General features: G+C 40.9%; 2 protein-coding genes across 2 annotated transcripts in view; both read right to left on the bottom strand.

The window, feature by feature from the left end:
- The window catches only part of SMURF2 (SMAD specific E3 ubiquitin protein ligase 2), a 60,464-nt gene that overhangs the window by 3,843 nt on the left and 31,624 nt on the right, over window positions 1–24,997 (bottom strand). Inside the window, exons 4-18 of the mRNA XM_058852704.1 lie at window positions 19,882–20,015; window positions 19,642–19,707; window positions 15,966–16,050; window positions 14,601–14,684; window positions 13,300–13,502; window positions 13,044–13,128; window positions 10,803–10,961; window positions 6,788–6,998; window positions 5,246–5,349; window positions 4,215–4,329; window positions 3,609–3,787; window positions 3,043–3,180; window positions 2,697–2,817; window positions 1,159–1,360; window positions 104–179 (exon numbers count right to left, since the gene is read on the bottom strand). Of these exons, the coding sequence (XP_058708687.1) occupies window positions 104–179; window positions 1,159–1,360; window positions 2,697–2,817; window positions 3,043–3,180; window positions 3,609–3,787; window positions 4,215–4,329; window positions 5,246–5,349; window positions 6,788–6,998; window positions 10,803–10,961; window positions 13,044–13,128; window positions 13,300–13,502; window positions 14,601–14,684; window positions 15,966–16,050; window positions 19,642–19,707; window positions 19,882–20,015 (1,962 nt within the window). The remainder of the gene's footprint in view (window positions 1–103; window positions 180–1,158; window positions 1,361–2,696; window positions 2,818–3,042; window positions 3,181–3,608; window positions 3,788–4,214; window positions 4,330–5,245; window positions 5,350–6,787; window positions 6,999–10,802; window positions 10,962–13,043; window positions 13,129–13,299; window positions 13,503–14,600; window positions 14,685–15,965; window positions 16,051–19,641; window positions 19,708–19,881; window positions 20,016–24,997) is intronic.
- PECAM1 (platelet and endothelial cell adhesion molecule 1) overlaps window positions 1–24,997 on the bottom strand; it is a 141,326-nt gene that overhangs the window by 90,482 nt on the left and 25,847 nt on the right. The gene's annotated exons all lie outside the window — the stretch shown is intronic.

The following is a 24,997-nucleotide window of genomic DNA, read 5'->3' as shown; positions in this document are numbered from 1 at the left end:
ATTATGTCATAAAAGACAAAATAAATAAGACTTGCTCCAAACACTCTGGCAGCAGATTGGTCTTTAAGCTAAGGATCACAACAGAGAACTGAAAAAGTCTTACCAGGTATGAGCTTTCGGCAAATTATTAGTGCTGGCATCAATCTGGTGTATTGTGAAGAGTCGTGGGCCGGCAGCACCTGAAAATCCAGAGGAGATCTCTACTACTGTGTGAAATAACATGAAATGTCTTTGTTGCACTGCAACAAGAGAGCAACTAAAATACAAAGAGAAGCTCTGCACCAAGAAATACAAAAGCATAAACAAGCAGGAAAAAACTGCAAAGTCCCAATGGCTGTGGGACAGACTCCTTCTCCTTGCCCACCCAGAGAGCCCTGCAGTTATTTAAACCATGGAAAAATAAGGAAAAAGGCACTGATAAGGAAGAATAAATCACCTTTTTCACACAGTGTACTGCATAATCCTAACAGGTTTTAATTTATCTTCTCTCGCCCCTTCTATATAACAAACAGCTGTACCTATCCCTGTTTTATAACTGGTCTTGAACAGCGGCCAGTTCCACTGAAATCCCACTGAGTCACAATGTCAATTCCTTATAATTTTATTAAATTAATCAGACTACTAGAAATCCCCTTAATGTCTCTGCTAAGGAAAAAACACTGCAGCACAGCTGTCTTTAAGACTTGGTGTGCACTGAAGACGCCACAAAGGACAAAGAGGTTACAAATGTCCCAACATGAGCAAAACTGGAATCCTGGTCTGAGCAGCCATTAAAAATACAATTCAGGGGGTCAATGTTTCTCATGGGGACTCTGCTGTTAAATAAGCATCAGAGTTTGAGCTGTGTTAGTGCATTTCAGTCTAAAGGAACACCAGAGCTGTGCAACTGATGAGGGCTTGTAAAAGTTAGGAATTAAAACCCTGGCTTCTGGAACCCCTCTAAGATCTGAGCTGATCAGAACCTCCTGCCCGAGGAGGAAGTGCAGAACTGAAACAAAAGAGCCATTTGCACCTGCATAAGAAGGTACGGAACACACAAAAAAGAACTATCTGTGATTGTAATCAGACCATTAAAATCGTTGTTTAGAAGTCACAGTGAAGCTCTCAGGCTCATTTCCAGCTGATGCCCGCTCCCAGCACAGACACCCGCGCTGTTACCTTGCAGTGCCTTGAAGCCCTGCAGAGGCACCCGAGAGGAGCCGGTCACGAACTGGAGCAGCCGCGCCCTCCTCTCCTCATCGAAGAGCTCCACAGCTTTCCAGAACCATTTCACGATGTTGCTGTCCGGGGTACAGTGTTTTAACCTGGTATTTGCCTTCCAGTCATTAACATCAATTTTTCCCAGTCCACAAATAATGAGCTGTAAATTTAAAATAAATTTATTATATTATTTCATCATTGATCACTATAGAAATAGGTTTGGAGCCAGATGAATTATGAAGAAATGATTGTGAAAAACGGACAGATTTTATACCAAAGGCAAATTTTACCTTTTCCCTCATATTAAGAAATCCAGAAATATATCTTTCTTGGTTTTTAAATTTTACCTCTGTACACAAACCATTTTTCAAATGGTCTTAATTCAAATTAAAAAGAACCCAAACAACCATTTTAAGCTCAGACAAAAGGGCCTTGACCTGTCAGTTAAACAGAAGCACAGATTCCAGCCCTGCATGACAGTGCAGGAATAATTCAGATTTGACCTCAGTATTTCTTTCAGGAGCATGGCCCAGGGTGTAGTTTGGCTGGTCCAGCTCTGGACCCACAAAAGGAATCTTATTCCTGTGATAACACACAAAAGACAGAGCAGCCTTTCCTGGCACTGAGCCTTCAGTGCTCCTGAAGGGAGATCCACAATGGATTGGGTTAAACTCAGTGGGGATGTCATCATAATTCTGAAAATGTTTTCATGACTAAGAACACTGGACCTTCCCCTTTCTTATTCTACAGCTGCAAAATTCTACAGCTGGGTTTGCAGCATGGCTGGCTCACTGCTGGGACTGAGAATATTCAGGATAAAGGAGGAGCAATCACCACGTTCCAGCCCAGGGATCAGAAGCACAAGTGAATAATTTACCTGTGGCCATTTTACATGGCAAACCCCTCCCCTCAGCAATTACATTTCAGTTTCAAGCAAGCTTGGGATCTATGGATTTGGCTCCAGAGGATATAGTTTGGATGCTGATCCTGACATTCTGTAGCACACTCATTTGTGACAGCACCTTTCCTTCTGTGGGATTTATGGGGCCAATGGAGTCTGGCAAAACCGAGCTCTGCCAAACCCCAGGTGCCTGACACCAGTCAGGGCAGTGCACCAAGGGCTGGGAGGGAGTGACACTGTTCTGGCAGCACTGAATTTCACATGAGGAAACTGCCCTGTGGGAACTCTGCACCAGGACTCTGCTGGAGCAGGGACACAGCCCAAGGTCGCTGCAGGTCTGCAGAAGGCTCAGAGGGGTTTGAGCTAAAGGAGAGGGGCTGCAGCCACTTGTGCAGTTGCTGTGGGCTGTCACCTCCAGGAACACTGCCACAGCTCTCATGGGAGGCACACACAGGCTCGGTGTGCCCTGAGCTGCTCAGCCCTCGCCCTGCCCCTCTCCCAGGTCAGAGCACACCGGGATTGCCGGGACACAGCCCCGCGTTCCTGCGGCTCCGAGGTTACACTTGACGACACAACACAACACTGGTGCACTGACCTCTAACTCCTTCTCATCGAATGTCTTCAGCAGATGTTGTGGGATTACTTCATTAAATCCCTTCTGGAGCGCCAGGAATTGAGCTTCAATTCCTCGTAAAAACCGCCAGTTCACATAAAGTCTGCAAGCAAGTGCAAATTGGGTTTGTGGAGGATGTACTCAAATACAATACACCTGCAATTTATCCAGCTCTAAAACACGGCCCCACTGACAGGATTACACCAGAGCACTGCACAACCCCGCAGCAAAACCCAACAGCACGACACTGACAATTATTTCAAAGAGTAATGGTTCCCTCCCACCTTAGGAAATAGAAAAAGAACCCTGGAAAAAGCTGCTGATGTACCTGACATATTCCTTTTTGTTCTCCTCTGTTACGGGGATGCTTTTGCCATTGGGTTTCAGCTCGTGCTGAATGATCTCCCCGTAGGCGTTGTGTTCCACACAGAACGTGTGGTCCAGGACCCCGGTGATGTCGTTCTCACTGGTGCAAAGAAAGCAGCAAATGACTGAGGGAAAACATATTCTGCAAATATATTCTATCTGACAGAAGCACAGTTTCATTTTTCAATGGCATTTCAAAGTCCTGCCTGGAAGCAGAAGGTGAACATACAGTTTTACTATGTTACATTTTAAAACCTTTATCAAAGTTTCAATGTTATATTTTAATAACCTGTTATTGTTAACAATAGGTAAAATTAATAAATTAATATGAACTCCACAAGCCTCCCCCCCCAAATTTGAGTAGCTTGAGCATTTTTAGCCTTAAAGAAGCTGAACGGTGCAAGAAAGATAATTCTTAATTCTGCCTGAGCAGGAGATCAAAATACACCTTATTTCCAGGATTTAGCACCATTATGACATAACAGAAACAGCATTCTAACATCCTGAGGTACCCTACAGAGTACATACAGTATCCAAACTAAGCTGTTATGGAGATCAGGGTCAACCAATTCCATGTCATCCAAAGTAATTGGCTTCCCAAGCAACTGCTTGTAGAAAGGCAATGTGAAGCCCCCGTCAATGTAGTGCCCATGGAACACAGCCATCCCCATGATCCGGCCCACAAAGTGGAAATAGGACAAGTGTTCCTGGAACAGAGCAGAGACAAAGCCATTCAGCTAAATAAGACCCCCACTGCTGAGCATGAGACAAAATTTCAACACCCAGAAAAGAAGAAAACCCCAAGCCCAAACCCTATGCTGAGGTTTTGTTTTCATGCACGGCACACAGAGCACTTGACTTCAAGTTCAGGAGTCTTACAAGTAATAACCAACAGAAATGGAATTTCTCCCAAAGGAAATATAAATTGACATTTGACAGAAAATTAAGAACACATTTGAGACGTTTCTTTGATCAAAGAACAAAAAGAAACTATCATATAATTGTACAAATTCAGTGTCCAGCAGCACCAATTTTAAGCATTTGGCTTGTGAGTGTTGGACCCCCCCAAGGTGTGTGTTTGATTTCTGGTCAGAAAACACTGATCTGTAAATCAGCACACGGCACCAGCCCTACCGGGTTGACAGCGGAGTCAGGGTTGATTTGCAGGGTGTAGATATCATCTCGGGAATACTGGAAGAGCCCATAGTATGGATTCAGCATTTCATGGGACAACAAGTACAGCCACTCCCTAGAAAATAAAATCATTTATTGGTACGTCATAGACAAATGTATTCCTACCCTGAGAATCTTTTCAAAATAATCTGATTTTTTAAATATTACTATTAAACATAAATGTGAAGAAAGTTATCTCTGAACCTGCTGAGAAATGGGTGAAACCAGAATTATTTTTACTAGCTCAGTAACCACACAACACCTGACAGCTGCTGGATTTCCAAGATTTTCCAAATCTTTCCAAGATTTTTCTTCAGGTTACTTATTTCCAAGAGAGTTTCTGACTGTGATTCTCCTACATCCATTACACACTAAGACAAGAGTCAAGTGATTATGTATTCACTTGAATATAAAGATACTGGAATCAAAGTTTTTGAAATAAACCATCTTTAAGTTAATGGATATATTTAGTTCAAGTTTTAATTATGTGTTCACAAATCAGTAAATAATGGTCTGAGAATTGGGCATGTCAATTTTTTATAAGGGAAAAATAACCTCAGCCTATTGACAGACTGAAGTCTGTCACTTCAAACAGCAGTGACATTTTGCAATGAAGCATATTTTTTGTTTAGAACTATGCCATAAAGCCAAGTATTTAATGGTATATATTCTCAGCTACTCAAACTTCACTAACCAAAGAAAAATATGTCAATTTCAATAGATACCAAAACCTCTCACATATGACAGATGTTTGATATGATGTGTAACTTGCGTTTTATTTCCAATAAATGAGTTCTTTTTTGATACAGCTTTTCTTTTAAAATACCACCTAAAGCCATATATTATTCTAACATTTAATCTGCTACAGAAATAAATATAAATAAGAATCATGTAAAAGAAGCCGGGCTGACACTGGGCTGGTTCAGGATTCAAAGCACAGGAGTGGTTGGCAGGGTTGGGTACAGGGAAGAGACACAGGAGCCACTGTTTACCTGGCAACACCTCCATAATCAAGGCCTTCCTCCCCACGAAATTTTATCATTAATCGTTTCCACAGGTCCTTTGGCCTCATCTTCATGACTTGCCTGTAGGATTCCTGTAAACACACAACACTTCCTTTTATTAACTGCTGTTTACAGAGTAAAAGCTGCTGCTGTGTATTGGAGATGAAGGGAGCCCCAGACCCCGAGTCCAAAGGGAACACTCTTAAAGCAGACATTATACTTCCAGATTTTCATCAGTTTCTCAGATCACAGATTGTTTTCTCCAAATATAACACCTGTCAAATAAAATGATGAGAAGATGAGAAGGAACCACCTCCCATTAAATTTCCAGGGGTGAACAGTGACCAGAACATTCTCCCTCATTCTCATATAAGTTATAAAAAAATTGTGTCAGTAAACTCCTTTTGTTTTCCATAATGGCTCGTGGCTTTTGCAGCCTGAAAAGCCAGCAGTGGAGATTGTACTCTGGGTAAAACACACATGCCAGCCTTCAAGAAGCACCTTAAGAATGGTATCAGCAACGCCATCCCAGTAAATCCACAGGATTATTCCTTTGTCAGTAAGAGTTCACCAAGGAAACATAGAAAGCAAGCTGAAAGGCAGAACAAATGCTTAAGGAATTAGAGAAAAAAACAAAGTCTGGGTTTTATTTATGTCCAGTATCATCCCCAAGCTTTGTCTCTACAGGACATTAGAGGCAGGTGAGTGTGTGGGGACCCAACACACTGCACTGGACAAGAACACAATAATCCTGTAGCCTTCCCTCCCTTCCTCTTTCAGCTGATTACAAACTGATCTGACTCTCCAAAGGGAAGACCAACACAAATCTCTCTTGGCTGGGAAAAACTGTGACAACACAGTGGGGCGATCAAATTTGTGGGTGGGGTAAAAATGCAACAGGGATGGGTGGGATGGGTGAAAGTCCTCAAAAGGACAAACTGTTCTCCAGAAAAGGCCAATGAATTATAACTGTGTTTAGTCAAGTCAACAGAATGATTTTGCTGAATCATGTCCCAAAACAGAATGCAGAGATGTGGGCATCTCTGGCCATTCAGAAGCCCAGACAGTTTGTAAAATCGGTCTGATTCTGGAGAGAGAATTTAGATCGATGATAAGAAATCCAAACTCTGAAGAGGAATCCTATTCTGCAATACTTAAGTTACACTGTATCAAAGATCACTAATAATGGTCTAGAGTTGCATTTGTAACATCCCCTCTAAAAGTCATCAGCTCCTCAAATACAAGGAATAAGTGAGACAGGATCTACAGATATATGAAGTGCTTCCTTCTCCAGTCTCTGACACAGGCTGCACACCTCCAGCCACAGAGAAAGTTTTCCTTGATTTAGTTCATCTCTACAGAGTAAATGCATCTACTTCAATTACATGTCTGTCTCGGTATCCCCCTGGAATGCTTCCTCTTCACCACGGTAAAATCCCAGTTTTAACTGCAGCCTTTGAGGTTCCATCTAAGTGAATAACCCCCTCCCCTTCCACCCCTGTTAAGAAACAGGTCAAAATCTCAAGTTACCTCAAAAATCTCCTCCCTGGAGACCTCGATCCGACAGTGGCCAGCCTGAGGCTGCTGCTGGGACAGCTCCTGCCGCAGGATCTTGAGCTTCTGCACCAGGTCCCGCTTGTAGCGCGGCACCGTCAGGCACTCGGCCTCGTCCGGGAGCTGGCACAGGGACACCACCTGCTGCTGCTGCTGGTGCTGCTGGTCCTTGAGCTGGTTCTGCCGGCTGCAAACACACACAGCTGCCTCAGAGACCCATTCATCCATCCCCTGCTCTCTTCTTAAACGTTCAGCCTTTCTACCTAAACTGCTTTCAATTTACTGTGATTATTACTGTGATTATGCTGAAAACGTCTGGGGCCAGTAAAGAATAAATTCAGAGCGATTCTTTTCCTGACCAAAGACATATGGGTCTGTCTTTCTTGGCAACTATCAGTTGTTTTTAGGGCTTGTTATTTCTATTAGTGCTACTCTACAAAGTATGCAAAAGGTTACAGCACATACAATAAGGTATTATCCATACAATTTTACTACTAAGCTGCTGACACTGAATTTCTCAGAGACCATTTCCATATTTCCTTTGCGTGTTTTCCCTTCCTCCATTTTAAAATTCAGGGATCTGCCAAACACTCTGCCTCTAATCTACAGTCAATACCATAGTCTGTTTTAAATGGCTTGTCTGGAAAAGAGTAAGCTTACAAAAAGATGTTTGTACTGGCAGCTTGGCAAGGACCTTGTCCCTTGTACCTGGCCTAGTCTGGACCACAGGAATGTGGGAGTTCACATGGAACTAATTGGCACAGATAAACAAGTATTTTTACTAGCAATTCTAAGAGATTTTGTAAATCTGACTTCTTACTAGGAAAAGTAAATGGATCATGTTGCAGAGATGTTCTCTCTGTGTCATTTCTTGTACACAGTGAGTGGATATTTTTATAGCTTTTTAGTATGGCATTCCCAAGCAACACAGGATAAAAATTGTATTTTTAAAGCCTAAGAATATCATCTCTCTGTGGAGCACATGAGAATATCCTACATTTACTGGATACATAAGAAACATTACAATTCAGAACATTTTCCAGTGGAAAGCTAGTTTGTTTTTTTTTAAATATCAAAGATCAAAATATATTAGATGCAACCAAACAATTTTAATGTGTCTTATAATTTCAGCCAATTGTCTGTTTTGGACAAGGCCTAGTAGAAAACTCTCCTAGCCAACCAAAATTCACCTCCAGACTTTTCCACAGGGACACCCAGAAAAATACAAATCATTATAGTAATTTAGACAGACACAGGCTGTGGTTCCAGAATGTGGCTCTATGTCATTTGTGCCATGTGCATGGTAATTTTCACTTCTGATTAGTTTTAAATATGAACTCATTGAAACTGTATTTACTTGATACACAAATTAAAGCAAAATCCTTTTCCTATCTTCTGAAATTTCTAATTCCATAAGGAAGACTACGTGAAAATATTCCTTGTACAGGACTACCAGAGAAGGCCATATTTATATATTAAATTAGCATATTTAGAACCATATTTACATACTAAAGTGTATGTAACTCCAAACCACCTTTAAGGGTAAAAAGTCGCAGTTCCCCCAAGCACAAAGCTAAACAGGGTCATTCTTTAAGGAAATGCAATCTCTGAAGTGAGCATGAACTTAGCATTAAATGAAACCATTGCTTTTCTCCTCCTAGTACATCCCAAAATAAGGAAGTACTAGGAGGAGAAAAATAAAATGCCATCTTTCAGATGAGACTAAAAATAATCAGTGCAGTATTAGCTAAACAATCTGCAGTGCTTAAAGTCATTAAATCTCATTTCTCAGTTTGTTTTCACAGCTGAGTGCCTATGCTTGATTCCATACAGTGCTTTAAGGATACAACTAAATAATTTTCAGGTGCCATAGCTTATCAAAATTATCACAAGCTCTTGGTCAATGTCTTAGAACAGAACTGGGTAACAAGTCTGATTATTTTCATAACTTACAATGTCATAACTGGAAGAATAAATGGCTTTACTCGGCTCAATAGAAAAGTCAGTGTCATTGAGAGTAAACTTTTTCTCATGCCTTTGAACCTAAAAATCTATCACACCCATCCCACACAAAGTCTAAACTTATTTCTTAGATAGTTTACAAAATGACAGGCCTAAGGCAAACTACATTTTTTTGTTTGTTTTTTAAAGAACAAATAAGGAGGTGGGCTCAAGGCAGGGGAAACTTCCACACATCCGGTTTGGTGTAATAAAAGAATAAACACCAAAAATGATTTATCAGGCAGCAGACTTTGCTGATGACACTATTTGGTGAGTTTCTGAAATCCTTTCCTAATGAAAGACAGATGGACAAATGAAAAACTTCAGTACACTGTAGGAGAACTCTAAGTTCAAATAAATGCTAAATGGTTCTGTGATTCTGGAAATTAAAAGTCAAATTGGATTTTCCAGCTAACAAAGGTAGCTCTGTTATCTGTCCTCCACAATCCATGTAGAACTGGCTACTGTGCCCCTTCTGCCATTTCAAAATAAACCCACCTGAGAAGACCAGTTTGTCAAATACATCCCAGTTCATTGAGTTTTCTACAGTTTCAGAATTGCACTGCTGTAGCTAAGAGAGTCTGAAGTTATTCTTGAAGTAAAAATTTCTAAATCTGAATGAATTTAAGGAACTTTTCTGTGTTTCAAATATGAACATGTTCCTTTCATTGCTGATTTTTTTTCAAGATCATTTTATTTTCAAACCACCAACTTCAATTCAGCTAAAATGTGATTTGTTTAAAACTAAAAAAAAAAAGAAAAAAAAAAGCACCCAAAGTGTCTGGATGATGGTAACTTGCTAAAGTCCTATAACATACACACATCAAACCAATGATTTCTCTAAACAAAATATGTTCTTTTCAATATTTAGGCTCCTCTCCCTCTTAGGGTGTGAGGTTCAAATGTATATTGGGTAGAGGCTAGACAGCTTTTGTGTAATACATAAAAGACATGTTGACTCCTGGATATGACTTTCCATTCCTCAGCTTTGTCTTTTCGGTGCTTGTTCCCATTATGCTTTCCTTCAGCTTTTCTTCCCAATGATTCACTTCCTTACAACTATTCCTCCTACTGACTCCTCACCCAGGGCTGCCTGGCTTCCCATCTAACCAACTCTTCATTGTTTAGTCCACTTAACACCTACTCAAAGCTTTACAGGTGTTTCCCAAGAGTATTAAAAGGTGCTAGCAGGAGAAACAATAGAATCAAACTCCCAAGTACCTCAGACAAGCCATCTGAGAGAAAAAAATTAAGAGAGAAAAAAGAAATATTTGTTTGCTTTTTGGTTTCCATTTTTAGTAGAAAATCCCCAGTGCGTAATGAGTGCCTAGGGAATAAAACACGAGTCAGAATTCTTTTGAGTTTCCCCTTCTCTTTTTAAAATTGTGAGATGAAATTAAGATATCAAAACACTAAGGCAGAAAAAACACAGTTCTTATTTTACCCTTTTTGTAAAAAATCTGAGTTATGTTACTGGGGCCTTATTTTGAGAACACATCAACTAGTCCCACTCTGAAACTGAAGGCAGGAGCTGAGTTATTTCTCCTTTACTCCAGGAGAATAGCTGGGCACTTGTGCACCCTTTCCTAACTCATCAGTATTTTACAGCACTGGCTCATTTGCAACTTCTTATTTTAAAACAAGCTCTTCATAATTGAAAATAGAATAAAGTATAAAGTAAACAAAGTATAAGGAAAACAAAGTGTCTCTCTTGCTGTTAGGGAAAAAAAAAATCTATGGGCCAATCTTTCCCACTAGACAGCACTTGCTTCCCTGCCCCTGTGCATCACAACAGCCACATTCCTGCCTAAATGCTCCTGCAGGCTTTTTTCAAGAGCAGCAGAACTCATGTTTGCAGAGTAGGCTGGTGGTGTGTGCCCAAGAACTACTCCCTAAAGCCTCCTGGAATGGCAGAGTGCATCCTGACCCGAAGCCAGGACCCCTCGGAGTCGCTGCCTTCCCTCCACACTGCCAGAGGCTCCAGACTCACTTTAGGACCAAGTGTAGGTTTGCAGAGAGCCGCGGGTCCGTGAACTGCGTCGTCCTGTTGTTATGGTCAACAAAATAAACCCTGCCTGTTGCTGTATTTCGGATCTCCCATCCAGGAGGCAGTGGACCAAGCTCTTCACAATTGATGTTGCTAAGATCCCTGTGAAAACAAATATAAAATGAAAAATACCTCAGCAATTGGCCTCCGAGCCAAACAAGCGTAAATGTAACAGAACAATTCCATGAAGTCTGAGAAAATGTATTGTTTCAGAAACTTGATCTGTTCAGCTGGAATCTCTACTCCCAAGGTACAAGCCCACCACAGCAAAAACACACACCCCAGAACACATGCCGTGGGGAAAAAGTTCTTATCAAATAACCCTCATTTTTACAAACTAACTTCAGCTGTTAAATTAATAAAGGCTTCAAACAAAAATAAAGACCATTGCCATATTTGTCAAAATGGAATTGCGGTTCTGCACCAATTCTGACAGAAAACATTTTTTAAAACAACATTAGTCACGTAAGGAGCTGTGAATCACACTTTAGAAACTCATACAAAACAAAACTGTATTTCTGAAGAGTTATACTTTCCATGAAGAATTACACATGGGATGTGTATGGCACTGGCTGTTTTGCCCCAGAACCCCATGAGCTTGTGGGAAGCAAACAGCTTTCTAACAAACTATTCCAAATCAAGGATTAGATGAACAATGACTCAGCTTTGCCCTGAGCAATGCAGAGGTGGCTCAATAGGTCTCAAGAAAAATTCTGCTGAAATTAGGAAGATGTAAATTCATTCCAGAGCCTCACTGAAAACAAATGCCGGTCTCCTAAAGTGTACACTGATTACTCATGGATGTAACTGATACCTCAGACCCCTCACACTTTCCAGTGCATCTCCTCCCAAAGGTGTTCAGCTCTTCCAAAATCATGGGAGCTGAGGGAGGAAAGAGCCAAGGGACAGAATGCCTTAAAAGATGCAGTCTGCAGGGATTCCCAAAACGTGAGGAGCCACTAAAGGAAACATGAAGGTCTGAGACTGAACTTCTGCTGCTATTCCCCACGAACACACTGCTGCTGTACTGCTGGGATTACTTTTGCTGGCTACATGACTATGGCTATTAGCCTCAAAATACAATATCTCTTAGAAATGACATAAATCTTATCCTCATGCAAACAATTCTTGTTCTCAGAGACACTCCTGCTGTTTGTGCTGCCACACCTCAGGGCAGTGCTGACTTAGACTGTACACAGAACTATCACACCCCAAACTTAAGGATTAGATCTTCATATTATTTTTCTTTTAGAGTCTGGTTTTGCATAATACACAAGTCACTGACTTCCTACACAACTGCAGCCTCAGCTCTGCAGGCAGAGCATCAAAGCTGCATCAAAGAAAGGTATGAGCTTCTAACACAAAAACAGTAACAAAAGAATAACCCAAAGAAAAATGTAGTGTGGTCTTGAGGCATTTTATCCTTCCTGGGACACCCATTTCCATGAGAAGGAACACAGGAACACCAGCAGCAACTGACAGAGTTCCTCTGGTTCTCACAAACACCAGCACAGGCTGCCAATTTCAAACCACACAAATCTCACACCACCATTTGTGGACTTTAGGAGGCAAGTGTTTACAACAGGATTTATTATCATTTACAACAGGATTTCTTGGTTATTTAAAGGACAATCAGAAACTACCAATAATTTCCACTATCATCCTTTTCTTTCAAACACATCAGCAAAAATCACATGTACGTTCATGAATGGTATGTACATGGATATTGTGTAAATAAGGACACGGAATTTAAAAGACTTAGGACTTGTTTTCTCCCAAGTGTTGAGGTAATTACAACAGAAAAAGCAGTTTGACTTTTTCAGTCCAACCCAGTTTTCACTGAAGTATCTTGATGGAACTTCTTTTGGAAGTGTTCAGATTCTACTGTTTGTTTCATTATGTTGCAGAATACTAAAATCTGGACTTGGCTCTAATTCATATGTGAAATCTAGAATCACTGAACTGTACCTGTTTCCAAAACACTACTGTAATTTATTTCCTGGTTTTCTATTTTTTCATAACAATACTAACTTGAAGAACTGGGGAAGACAGACTATTTTAACAGAGTGTTAAAATAAGAGGGGCCAAGATTCAGAAATATTAGCCAGAGATGACTTGGAGGAGAGCACTGCTTAAATGATTTTGATCTGAAATATTAAGGGCACTTCTTCCATCATTTCTTACCTAGGAACTCTTGGATCGTGCCACGTGCTCACACCAGTTTGAGTATGCAGAAAATAGACCTGACCTTGCTGAGTTGTCCTTTGCTCTGTGAAATCAAGACAAATTAATAAATGTAAGAACAAAAAATGCAGCATGAAGACTCACAAAGACGGACATCCTTCAACTAAGGAATGAAAAGTATCTTTCACACGAGAAGACACAACCCATTTTCCCGGTTTCTTGAGACCCCACAAATAAACCCCCTTGATTTCCATACCATATCCTTCAGGTAGGTCAGGAGGAGTGTGCAGGTGTGTTCTGCTCATGTAGTTCCTGTGCCTCTGGGAGCGGACCCTCCTCTCGGCCAGCCGCGGATCCGCCGCCTGCCCGCAGGACGCGCCGTTGGTGCCGCTGATCGGAGTGTTCTCATCCACCAGGCAGCTCAGGGGCCTGCCCGGGCTCGAGTACTCGGATGCTGGCCTGGGGACAGCAGGGAAACCTCAGTGCTGATGGACATGGGCCACACAACACACCTGGGGACACCTCAGTGACCTGCCCAGCAGGACACCTCGACTGGAGCAGGAAGCTCTTGTTCTGTGCTCACCAGGGGAACCAGTAACCTCCTGACCTCCAAACCTTCACACTTTGCCTTCAAGTGTGGCTGAGGAAGTGATCAGGCCTTGATATTCCTTCTAACTTTTAAGGAAGGCTATTAGGCAAGGATAGTGAAAAAGGGCTAAGCAAGAACAAAAGTTCATGAGAGCAACATTGACCAGTGTGATTTTATACTTAATGCTGCTTTCAAAAGGATTTTAAATTGGTTCAAGGAGGATTGACAAGGTCACAAGAAATCCCCTACACAAATGATACATTTTGCATTTGTTTTTCTACTGTGTCTAGAGCTTAGAATGCGTATTTCAACACACCAGGAAAACAGAAATAGGAAAATAAAAAGCTGTTCAGTCCTTTCTCTCTAAAACTACAAATATGTATCAGAGCTGACAGTGTTAACAGTCCAGATTACTTAAAATCAAATACATCCATGCAGAAACCAGAATGATATTGAAAATGGAAGAGAACATCTGTGGGCACAGACAATCTGCAGGAGTCTGAAAAAAATGCAGTGACACTGCCTGCAACACAGGCAACAGCAAAAGTGGCTTGAGGAACAGCTTCACAACACACATCTACAGAGATCAGAACAGGTGATCACAATGATTTCCAGTCACTCTGCAGCAATCAGCTGTAACTGTTCTGGGTTACAGTCACAGAGCAATGTCTGACAGCTGCTCATGGTCTCACTTCTTCACCCCTTAAGATGTCTGCAAAATGTAATGTCTGTATTTGTAGAGCTCTACAAAGTTGTTACTACAAGGGCAGAAAAAAAGTAGTCAGAATGATCATTTGAGTTAAATATCAGTCAGACTGAAGGAGAAGGATGCTAAAGAAGGAAAGCATTCAGCTTGTGAAGAGTGACTGAGCAGAAGAATGAGCAATCCAATCCCCCTGTGAGAGCCACTTGGAACTGCTCAATAATCCAACTCCATCCTACCCACAGGCTCGCAGGGAATTCCTCACCGTGTCGGTCGCTCCCACTGAGTTGTCCGTGTGATGTGGTTTAAATACTGGATCCTTCCAGAAGCAGTCCTGCGCTCCTCCCACCTGCAGTTCAGACAGGCAGAGATAAGGCACTGAGTGGTATTTCCAGGAAACCAGGGCACAAAACGTTTCCAACAGAAATGCCCAGCTCAGGAAGACTTACACTGCTATGAATCATGTTAGCTGAACGAGGTGACAGGAAACAACTGAAAGTTGAACTCAGAAATGGTTTAACATATTCTTCCCTTGGAACCAGGCACATCATTAACAATATCACACCTTCATATTCAATAACAGCTTGAATTCTAATTAAATCCAAATAGCCACATAAAGGAACTTCTTGGAAACATGTTTAATAATGCATTTAACTTCTTTTGACCACTGACTCTAACAAATGCTTTCATAGCATCTTCATGCATTACTTGCATTCATTAAAAAGTCAGCTTCAAAAAATGTGACTTTTGAATTGTTATTAAATTTGCACTCTGAAATACACGAGGCTGTACAGCGAATTTTGCAGTTACACAATTAAGTGAGCAATATTTATGCAAGGAACATTCTGAAGTGAAAATTTAGAAGCATTTTCAAGAATGTTTTTGACTTATCTGGACTCCAAATTAACAAAAGAATGCTGTTACAGACTAGGATGATGATTTGCATTTCAAAATTCATCCTCTGAAAACTCATTTTCTCCTGTCTTTACCTGCCAAGAATCACATTTAGAAGGTCTGTGTTTGCTCTGGAGAAGTTGCTGACAGCACCAGAACCTAAACCAGAGTGTTTTCCTGTGTTTGCAAAACTGTTCTAGGTGATAATGATGTCATTAACTCTCACAGGGACAAACCAGAATCCTAAACCCTGCCTTTGGAAGGTAAATCCAGCAAGAACTTGGGCTGCATTACCTTTTCCAGTCATGTTTTCTTCACTAAGAGGTGCATGAAGAAGAAGTGATCCATGTTTATCATGGTGGATCTACACCTCTGGATAGTGCTGCAGAAGGGCAGCCAGGCCCTGTGGTCACTTCCTTGCTACAAAACTACTGCATGCATAAAGCACTTTGCTGGCTGTGATTTAATCTGAAATACGTGTTCTCTTGGACAAGTTATTTCTCAAAGCATTTCTTTACACATGTCACCACCCCTTTTCCAAGTGCAGATAATACAACAGCTGAACTATCAACTGCTCTGCATACCCCAGCTGGCTCAGCTCCTGTTCTGAATGCAGAACTGCAGAACTCTGAGTGCAAGATTTAAAATAATTTATTTGCACACTTGACTTCTCACTATTGCAGAAGTCTGTTGTATGAGCTGTATTTGTGTTTACATCACAATGATGTCAGCTTACCCGTCTGGTAAATCGTTATCGAATAACCGACTGCAATCCACAACTTGTCCTCCTGTGCCTATTCGGTCTCTGGACTGAAGACTGACTATTAGGATAATAAAAGAATGATTAAAGATGTGGCATCTGATTGCAAATTATGGTTACATTTGAAAGAGAATTGGTACAGCTTGGAGGACTAAGCTGAGACGTGTTCAGGATACTTTTTCCTTCTCACAAATCAAAGATGATTGCACAGGAACTTTGTTTTCATACATAGAATTCTCTCCATCTTACTCCAAAAGTTAGTTTACAGAATCTGAGTGCAAGTTAAGGCAGAAAAGAAAGTGAACCATGAAACTTCAATTGATTTTGTGTGTGGAGATGGACTGTGACACTCAGCTGGTGGCAGTGGGGTGCCACCTCCCTCACGGCTGGGACAGGGCCAACAGGAGAACTCTGAAGAGGAAGAGCTAAAACAAGGAATTCCTCCCTGGTTTTGACTTTTTCTCACATATTTTGTGTTCCCATGGGTTTCAACACACACAGGCACACAAACACAAAACCAGGCAAAATTTAACTGCTAGAAGCACTTCAGATTTGGTTTATTGGCTACTTTCTAACACCAGTGGTAAGAAGTCAAATGCAACTCACACAAAACACCCTGAACAGCCCTTGCTTGCCCTCACCAAATCTGCTTCACTTTCAATTTAACTTTTTTTTTTTTTTTAACATGATTCACTGTAATGGGTATTTATGCCTAAAGCTTTTGTACTGCAATTATGAAAACAAAGATTTTTTTTAGGCTGCTTTTGTTCCCAATATCACAGTTTGCAAGTGTCCAATCTGATAATTTATGACACTTGTGTTCCTGTAGGGCTGGGGTGTTTTTTGATGTTTTGTTATGCCTTTAACAATAAAACAATTGCTTTAAAAGCTAAATACGTGCTGTGGCCCACATTTATTGAGGTGGCATTAATGTACCTCTGTACAACTGTCCTCAAGTCCTATTTATATGCAGTGAAATGATCTTACAGACCTTAACCTGGATGCAACCAAAATTTTGTAAAGATCAGAAAGTTTAAAAAGTTGGAGCAGAACTATCAGATTTTGCCTGAGAACCCAAATTTTTGACAACAACATGTTTTGAACCTTAGAACTCAACAGACCAGGGAGCCCTGGAATACCTGCTGCATTCCTAATCCATATTATCCCCTAATCTTCCATGAACACTAAATTACAAAACAACTTTAGAGGGAAAGACACCTTTAAATTCAACCAAAACAAGATCTCACATGATGTATTTATCCTGTCACAACCCCACGCTCTACAAATTCACACCACTGCAGGTAGGCAAGGTTTGGCAAGCAAAACACAGGGACAGAAATTAGGACAGAAATTAACATAAACAAAGGCAATTACCTCCTCTTTGCCTACGTGAGGACAAAAATTTGTGCATGGCTTCATTTTGTAATAAGTAAAGGCTCATTTTTTTCTGCACTGCCACATCAGAAATAAAGTGGTGGCACAGAAGAGCTGCAAGATTGAGTCACAATTCAGGTGCTCCTGTATCCACTGCTGAAAATGCTTCCTTTTCTTCCTCTCTTTGAAGACAACCCAAGGATTTAAGGTAAAGATCCCCTTGATTCCTGTACCAAGGCATACCCACTGTATACTTGGTTTGCAAGATTATCACCTGCTGAAGGCATCAATTACATTTTAAAATCAGTTTCCAATCTTGTGTGGTCTCTTAATTTAAGAGTTTATAATTGGAAGAACTGTGATTATATTTATAATTTATTCTGTGTTTTTACTTATTTTTAATCCAGATTTCTCGACTAACTGCTGTAGTGGAATTACCTGGTTTTACTCAGGCTCATTCATCCACTCAATAAAGTTTCATTAGCAAAGAAAGATTAAAATATAAGAAGATTAATAATGACAACTTAAATAAAAAAGACAGGAGTCTCTGGAATCTTACCAAGGATGCATTAAATTAAAACAGAACCATGACTAAGTAAACTGACCTTTCTGATGATACCAACAGAAAACAGAACACACAGATTTGCTCTGGGTCTCTGCTGTAACATGACAAGGTGTATTTTTGTAGGTTCAGTGCACAGTCCAGCAGTTTCTGGTGTTCAAGGGCAGTCCCAGCAGCATCCCAGGGGAGCCAGTGCTGCTCTGGCACTTCTCATGGGCACATCAGCTAGAGCCAGCCTGGCAGCCCGGGCTGTGCCACACTGCTGACTAGTTCTGACTTCTCCCTGAGCAGTTCTCTCTTTGTCATTGCACACTGCAGTGGATTTGCCACAAGCCTCCCCGACCTTTTTGCTTTGGGGAGTGGTTTTTGTGTTGGTTTTTTTTCCCCTGTAACAAATGGCAGCATTCCCCAGTGATGCTGCCCAGGATGTGAGTTCATACTCTGGAGGGCAGCATGAGAGCACAGTCCCTGCTCTGTGGTGTGAGCAGAATGGAGCTCCCTGCTCCCAGCACACCCTGAACCTGCTCTCCTGTGCACCCAGCCCAGCCTGCTCTCCAAAGGCACCCACAAACAGAGCTGCACACACACTGGGATGCTCAGGGGACCAGCACACTGAAGCAAAGCCAGCAAGCAAACCAAACCCACAACAAAACACACCCCAGAGAAGTGACTGATTCATCCTTTACTCTTCTATGCAAGCTTATGTAGAGAAAATTTAATCAAGAACAGCCTGAAGAGTTGGCAATGTACTGACAATTTCTACCATCATTTGACTCTCCTGTGCCACCACACCCTGATCTTAATGCAAGCACTCTCAGATCAGATGGAGACAGACAGTTAAAGCAACACAGAGAGGTAAAGTCACAGGTGTTATTCAACAGAGCACTCTGAGGGAGGGCAAACAAACACACTTCTTATTTGCTGATATTTCAGTGCTGTTTGGATACAATTTCAACTAGGAATTGAACATAAAACTGAGCATAGCAATTCACTTTTCTTTCCCTCATGTCCAAATATTTTCATTAACATCTTGCCGTATAAATTAAGAACTTCCTTATCCTGACCAACTTTTGATTTACACAACCTATTAGAAATACAACCTTCACAAAGAACTGAGAATGCACCAAAAAGAGAGTGTTTATGAAGTTTTGAGGATACTTGCTTTTCAATTTGCCAGCTTCTTATTAATTCTGAATTTTTTTTAAGTTCACGAATTCACAGAATAACAAAGCACAGTTACTGAGATTGGTGACAGACTTGTTAATAAGCCATGAAAACACAAAATTAATTGACCAAGTCATCCCAGACAGCAATTTTACTTGCTTGTAAGCAAAATGCTTTTTAGGTTTTCCCCAAAACCTAAAGGAAGCAGAGCCTTGCTGAAGCTCTCAATGGCCAAGAATTTTGTAGTCAGTTTTTCAGAGAGTTCACATTCAAACTGCCACCATTCTTCACAGTGAAATTAAAAACTTTCTGAACTTTTTTTATTATCTACGGTCTTATTTGCCCCAACATTTATTACAGTATTTTGGTTTGGGGTTTTCTTTGGGGTTTTTTTAAATTCTCTACCCACATAATTCTAGCCTGAGGTCCAAATGGCTCTGGCAGTAGACAGGAGAATTCAATATAGAAAACTGACAGCTAAAAGAGGATTTCTATAGCTACTACAGAAACTAAAGATAAAAAGAGAACTAAAAGATAAAAACCTTTACTCACCTACTATCTGTCCTCTAACAGTATCGTTGTCATTTGGCCCAAGCTTGCACAGATCCAACCTCTGATCTACAAAATGAGGGCACAAAGTGTAAATCATACAACAAAACAAAATGCCATCACAAACTACTAAACCACCTGGTACATACAAGCTTTAAAAAAACCAATTAACTGTCATTCTTCAAAAGCCTGTGCATGCAAGCTTGGGCTGAAAGAGAAGAAATTAGTCCTCAGCTTACTTACAACCAGTGTCTTTAAGGCGGTTGATTGCGTTTGAAAGAAGTCTAACACAACCCAGAAAACCAGCTCCCTGCTTTTTATGAATTTTCTTGTGATTCCACACGCTGATTGTTATTGAATCCGACTTCCCAATATATCTGAAAAACGTGGAACAAACAATACTGTCAGTGGCACTTACTGAACACTTTGACGATGCGTCAGAAATCACCTTGGGGGAAAAAAGATCATCAACTGCTACATTAAAAATTTAACACACACTGTAATGGCAAGAGAGAGCAAGTCATCTGCAGGTAAGATGTGCATTGTACTTCAATGGAAGCATGTCTCATGGAGGAGCTCACTTGAATACAAACTGCTCTAAAAGCCTGATTCTGGAAGGAGGCATTCACGTGAACCAACCCAAATCTGTTCAAACAGCAACACGGGCAGGCTGTGGGCTGGCCCTGCACCACAGCTCTCCAAGCAGCCACAAACATGCTCAGCCCCATGCCCCAGCCCAGCCTGTCCCAAGGGGGAACAATGCTCGTGGCATCCCAGCAGTTCCAGTCTGGGGGCAGCGGGAGCAGGGACAGCGGCCCCAATGCCGGACAGGAGCCGGGAGCTCTTTGGGGCTGCTCCTCCAAGCACCAGGAATGCAGGGACCCTCTGCAGGTGCTGCCCAGCACCCAGGACTGTCAGGCCAAGCCATCACACAGCTGCAGTTACCCGAGCCCCAGGAGCCCCAGGAGGCTGATTTACCCTCAGTAATGTATGTCCCAGACATACATTACACACTACAGCCATGACAAGCAGTCCACACGTGGGATGTGCCACGTTCCCCTCCTGCCCCTGCTCACTCCGGGACTCTCCTCGCGGCATTCCCACAGACATGCTCGGCAAAACCTGGATCTGTGTTCACTGCCTTGGGGAAACCCGGACACTGTAAGCTGTTTTACTTCTGCTTTTTTCATTTGAAGCTTTGTTCTTCAGAGGCAATTACTTTGTGAGCTCGTTTTTGTTTTCAAAACTTTCAGAGCACAATTTCAAAACACTCAAGATAAACCGGTGATTGCCAATACACAATTATTATGGCTGTTTCAAGTTGAGGGAAACGAATTTGTAACTATGGCTTAGATCCCAAGAACTGCTTGTAGTTCTCTCTTCCCAGACCACAAATTCTGGCCTTAGTTTAGTTCCAAGTGCTTCCTTTTTGTTTGTTTTTGAATGAAAACTGATCAACCAATGTCTAAATACATCTCCTCATTGACCGTGACTTTATTGGCTTTTAAACATCTTAATATTTTCATAAAGATAGAAATGATACTGTCAAGGCTGGCAAACCAAATAATTGAACTAACTGGCATGGCTTAAAATTACAGCTGTGATCAGGTTAGCACTTCTTCCATTTTTCCTTTTCCAAAAAGCAGAACTTTTACAACTTATTTTTCCCACCTGCAGACAGCAACTGACCCAAGAAGTAGAAGACAGAAAAGCCTCATGATTTAAAGTAACCACTGCACATTTACACAAAAACAAGAACAAACAAACCCAAACAAAACACAAACTTCACATAAAAAAGCCCCCAAGTTTTTTAATAGTAAACTGATTGTACGACATAGGTCAGATTTTTGGCCTTACAACCTTGACAATGCCAATTTTGCAGAAAGAAACGAGATGAAGATGGGTAATCACGTGCATAGTTGCAGTCTACAAAGCTTTATGTACTTAAAATAAATTCTTATGAGAACAATTTAGGTGCACTTAAAAATAAAGACTTATCATGACCTGTCTTGAATTTTCCAGTTTTCCTTGTTGCTTTAAAAAAGTCAAAGATATATGGTTAAACACAATTTCATAACAGAACAGTTTGAATAATATGTAGAACAGCTGAATACACAACACAGTTTCCAAGAATTCCTGTCATGTTTCAGGGTGAGGTTCTCAGGGTTGGGAGGAACATTCACCATCCACACCAACAGGTGAGGACTCCACATTCCACTACAATCTACTCTTGATTTTTGCACCCAAAAACCTGGGCTGGTTCACACTTTTAAAGGAAATAAGCAAGACAAGCTGCATTTTTCCAAATAAAAATGTCTATTTTTTTAATAAAGGAAGAAAATAAATAGTTAAGTAATGTCTAGTTGGCTTTACAGCAAAATGTTTCATCTACATTTCTGCATCATTTCAGGCATAAAAACCCATGGTTGTATTTAGAGAGTGACAGTAGGACAAGCTGACATTTCCAATTCATTTGGTGGATAAGTTACATTTGTTTTACATCATCTGGCAATAAAGTTCCAACATAAAAGCCTGAGCTAGGAATTTTACTTTTTATTAAAAAGGAATGTTCCAAAAAATAAAGTGCAACAAACCAAACCAGAAACAAAAAACCACAACCCCCCCCCAGTTTGTTGGATGACTCTCTCTCCCTCCTCATAATTAAAGTTCTTGGAGCTTGTATTTATTTTTTTCCTCTATCCTATCAGCAATATCTATTCCACAGCTTCAGTACTTCAACAGTGATAATGGGATTAGTATTAATAAAGTGGAAACATAGAAATTCAATTGCATAGACATTTTGTTGACTTACATATTCTGTAAACCTTTAAAATTAGGGCTCTGGTTAAGTACTGCATATTCAGAAATTTTAATTTCCTTACTCTTAGCACTTCTACGAAAAAAAAAAATCAAATTCATGCCTTACTAGAAACCTCTAAATTATTTAAATAAAAATTTAAAACACGGGGACAATCATTATTTTGTCTACCACTGGGGAAGGTTTGGTATCGAGTGACTTTTCATCCCCATGGTATTACGTACACTTTCCCTGAAGAGTTCACCTCACTGGAGAAATGTAGAATGAAGAAAGTGGAAAAAAATATTCCTGAAAAAACACACCTCTTCCTGATCACAAGCCAGACATACTCCCTCCAGAAGGAGAGAAAAATGCAGCATCACGAGGTATGAACTCAGGTTTGGAAGCCAGGAATTCTCTATTTCTAATCCATGCTGTCACACAGACTGTTTTTATGACCTGGATGAATTACTTGGTTTGTTTCTCCATTTTCCCATTTCTGACTTTTTTTCTAATATAATCTCATTGTTCTGCTTTGAGCTACCAGCTACTTCCAGACTGGGGAGAAGTGTGAGGAGACAGAATGAAAAATAGCACCCCAATTTTTTCTCTCCCATCTTCATTCACTTCCTTCCTGACACTGCTCATCTCTGCAGCATCTGAAGGGTATTTGAGCCTCTGGGAGGGTGAGCAGGACCTGCCAGGGGCTGTGGCTGAGGCAGGAATGAGGCAGGAACGGAGCAGGGACATGTGGTACTCACTGGCTGCTGCAAAGGGCATCATCAGCTTCATCCAACGAGCCTCAAGCACCACGTGGAGAAGGAAAAGCAGCTGCACAGAGCTGTTTGATGGCTCTTTAGGAGCTAATCTAGGATAGGATTGTCTAAAGCAGCACTAGGCAGAGCTGCTGCCTTCTCTCCCTGAGAAAAATCCAGGATCCTTAGCATGAACTACACAAAATAGAGTCAGAGGACTGGGGGAGAAAAGTGATTCTGCCAGGGCAGTGCAGCAGCCTGAGGATGGGAAGGCACCAAAGAGCACCAGAACCTGCAGAGAGGAGATTTTGGGAAGAGGAGGAGGAGTTATTTGTGGGAGTTGAGTGAGGTTCCATTAGAGAGAGATCACAAAGGAGAAGAGTCCACGTGGGACCCTGGGGGAGAGGATTTGAAGGGCACAGACTAAAGCTGGGACCAGAAGCAGGTTTTGGTGGAGATCACACTGCAAACACCTTTCAGAGAGAAGGAGGTGATGTGACCTGCTGTGCCTTAAGGGCTCTGGGGGAGGCTGGGGCAGACTGGACAGGCAATGTAGGAGAGCTCAGGCTACCACAGGAGGGAAAAAAGAGGAAGGAAGAGAAAAAAGGGATTTAAGTTCCTGAACTGCTGGTTTAGGTAGTTTAGCTGTGAGTGCAAGAAGTCTGTAAATGTGTCGAGTCTGGTTATTCAAAAGCTCTGGGGAAAGGCCTGAACAATAGGGAAAACACAAACAAGACTGAAAATAAGGAAGGGGAATACATCCAGGGCAAGCATGGTATTTTACTGACATTAAACTACATCCAGACAGCAACTATTTGGCAATTTATTTCTGGAAAGTCTCCCAGATTCCCCCTCTCTACACACACACCCATCTAGGCTGAAGAATCAAGCAGCTAATTCAACCACTTCCTTTTCACACTAAGATCTGAACTAAGAACAACATAAGGCAGAAACCAACCCCTTTTCGCTCTTTATAACACTGCAAAAGTCCTTCTGAAATTCTTATATAACAGAACATCTACTTATGCTGAATCAGGTTAGCAAATCACAAAATTCTCTTGGAATTAGCAACTTAATTCAGACATTACTGCATAAATACATTATAACAGCTCCATCTGACTGTGCCATTTGCATCTGCCATCATATGATACATGAAAAAATTATCTTAATATCTGGTGCAGATGAAAAGCTGAGACCTGACATTGAGTATATTATAAAGTAAAAAATTACCTTATAATAATAGCCAGGTAGTGAGTTGTTGTAACAAAAAGATTTAATCTTTTACTGCTGTTTTAAATAGGAAGTGAAGATAATGTGACTGATGTTTATAAATAGAAATACATTTCCCTAGAGTAAGGAATAACAGGTGAGACTGTTAAAGGAGTTAAATTATTATGAAGAAAATCTGGAGAGAGAAAGGATTCTTTTCTAATAACAAGGCCTGACATAACATGAAATTTTACTTTGAATTAGAAATACTGGATATACTTCTGTCATCAGAGAATTCAACAGCCAGAATCAAAGAAAGTTTTCACTAGAGGACAAGATTTTATATTGAAAATAATACACTAATTCAACAAAATCTATTAAGGGAACTTCTTCTCCGAACAAGAAAAAACCAAACCACCATCCACAAAAAATCTTTTCCCAAAGGTCTAAATTCCTTTGGACAATCCAGCAAGAGATGCTTCAAATCTGATCAAGCAAAACATTCTGCCAGAACCCCCCTTTTTCTCTCTGCTTTTCGTAATATGTTGTGGATTGCAATCACAGCCTTGGAAAGACAATACAGTATCCAGATACAACC

This window comes from Poecile atricapillus, chromosome 17 (assembly GCF_030490865.1).
Source record: "Poecile atricapillus isolate bPoeAtr1 chromosome 17, bPoeAtr1.hap1, whole genome shotgun sequence".
Lineage (NCBI taxonomy): Eukaryota > Metazoa > Chordata > Aves > Passeriformes > Paridae > Poecile > Poecile atricapillus.
The sequence above is the reverse complement of the archived record's forward strand: the minus strand, read 5'-3'. Positions and strand labels throughout refer to the sequence as shown.